This window comes from Etheostoma spectabile, unplaced genomic scaffold (assembly GCF_008692095.1).
Source record: "Etheostoma spectabile isolate EspeVRDwgs_2016 unplaced genomic scaffold, UIUC_Espe_1.0 scaffold273, whole genome shotgun sequence".
NCBI classification, from domain to species: Eukaryota; Metazoa; Chordata; class Actinopteri; order Perciformes; family Percidae; genus Etheostoma; species Etheostoma spectabile.
In genome coordinates this window covers 1,683,705-1,685,058 of record NW_022605577.1, presented here as the reverse complement: position 1 = coordinate 1,685,058, position 1,354 = coordinate 1,683,705, and the positions used below count along the sequence as shown (strand labels likewise).

The following is a 1,354-nucleotide window of genomic DNA, read 5'->3' as shown; positions in this document are numbered from 1 at the left end:
GTTGAGTGGATCTCAGATGGGTAGTCCAGATACTGTTTTGAAACCGTTAAAAAAAGAAGAATTCAAATGTTATAAGATTAAATAAAACACCCCAAAAATTCAATGAAAGAAGTCATTAAAATGAAAGAACCAAAGAAGGTTGTGTGGAATAATCCATGTTATTTTTGGGCAATGTGATTGAAAGAAATCTGTATTTCTGATATAAAACACTTTGAAACGGATCAATTTGACCCAAGGACAACACAAGGGTGAACTTTAGCGAAATATTTTCAGACCAAGGAAAACAAACAGGCTATCCTTTCATTAGTTTTGTGTTTTCTAAACCTCTGGCTTTGATTAGCAATCATATCACGCTCAACGCTATTTTTTATATACATACTATAGAATTAATATGACCTGTACTAATATGAGGCATGCCATAAGACGTGTGACATTTTCTTTCAAGAATAACTTTAAAGAAATACTACATATGGTTCATAAAATCCTGCACAGGGAACTTGAACCTAACCCAAAATAATTTCATCCACTCAAATGATAATGCAATGGGTTATTATATATTTTTCTTACTGTCAAATATCTTTCCATATCCTGTCTGTGTGTATAACCCCAAGCTTTTACTACTCATGAAAATACATGATAATTTCCTAGAAATTCTGTTTTTTAATCAAATGGTACTCAGACAAGAATGTTGTTGGGAACTATTTTCAGATGCGTATTAATACACATTTGGTGTTGTAGTGAGTATTTACAGTAACATGTCACCTAGTGCAATATTAATGTGTTTGTAATGGTTTTTTGGAAAACAATGGTGCTCTATTGCTCAGAGAAATTAGATATATTAAGACATGTTATTTATATTTAGATATATAAGACAACACTTAGTAGGAGTGAGTCATTGTTGGTTTTGGCCTTTTCATGGGTTTTATTGTCAACGAGAGAAACCTAGAATATCATAGGTCCTATGTTTTAACATGACCCATGTACTCCAGTACTATTTCTATCTCTGTCTACATTGAGACAAAATCTCCTTGAACATTTGTATACAACTGCACAGTGAAATCTATATAACCTTTTTTATGGTAACAGGTGATGGACTCTGGTGAACAGGGCCTCTTTGGTGACCTACAGACCACCGTCTCCACCATTGCCATGACAACCACCTCCGCCTCCTTAGCGCCCCCTAACGATAGTCGCCATGGACATCATCAGGTCAGCGTTGCATGTGCACTACTTCAAACTGATGTTGTTGCTTAAATATTTATGCAATTATATAGTGCTGTCTAGTCCTAATGACTACTCAAAGCGCATGAACAGTAGAGGCACCATTCACACACACATTGATATGCACCCCCCC

At 35.4% G+C, this 1,354-nt stretch overlaps 1 protein-coding gene across 1 annotated transcript in view; it reads left to right on the top strand.

The window, feature by feature from the left end:
• LOC116685929 (X-linked interleukin-1 receptor accessory protein-like 2) overlaps positions 1-1,354 on the top strand; it is a 34,140-nt gene that overhangs the window by 30,554 nt on the left and 2,232 nt on the right. Inside the window, exon 8 of the mRNA XM_032510849.1 lies at positions 1,087-1,209. Within this exon, the coding sequence (XP_032366740.1) occupies positions 1,087-1,209 (123 nt within the window). The remainder of the gene's footprint in view (positions 1-1,086; positions 1,210-1,354) is intronic.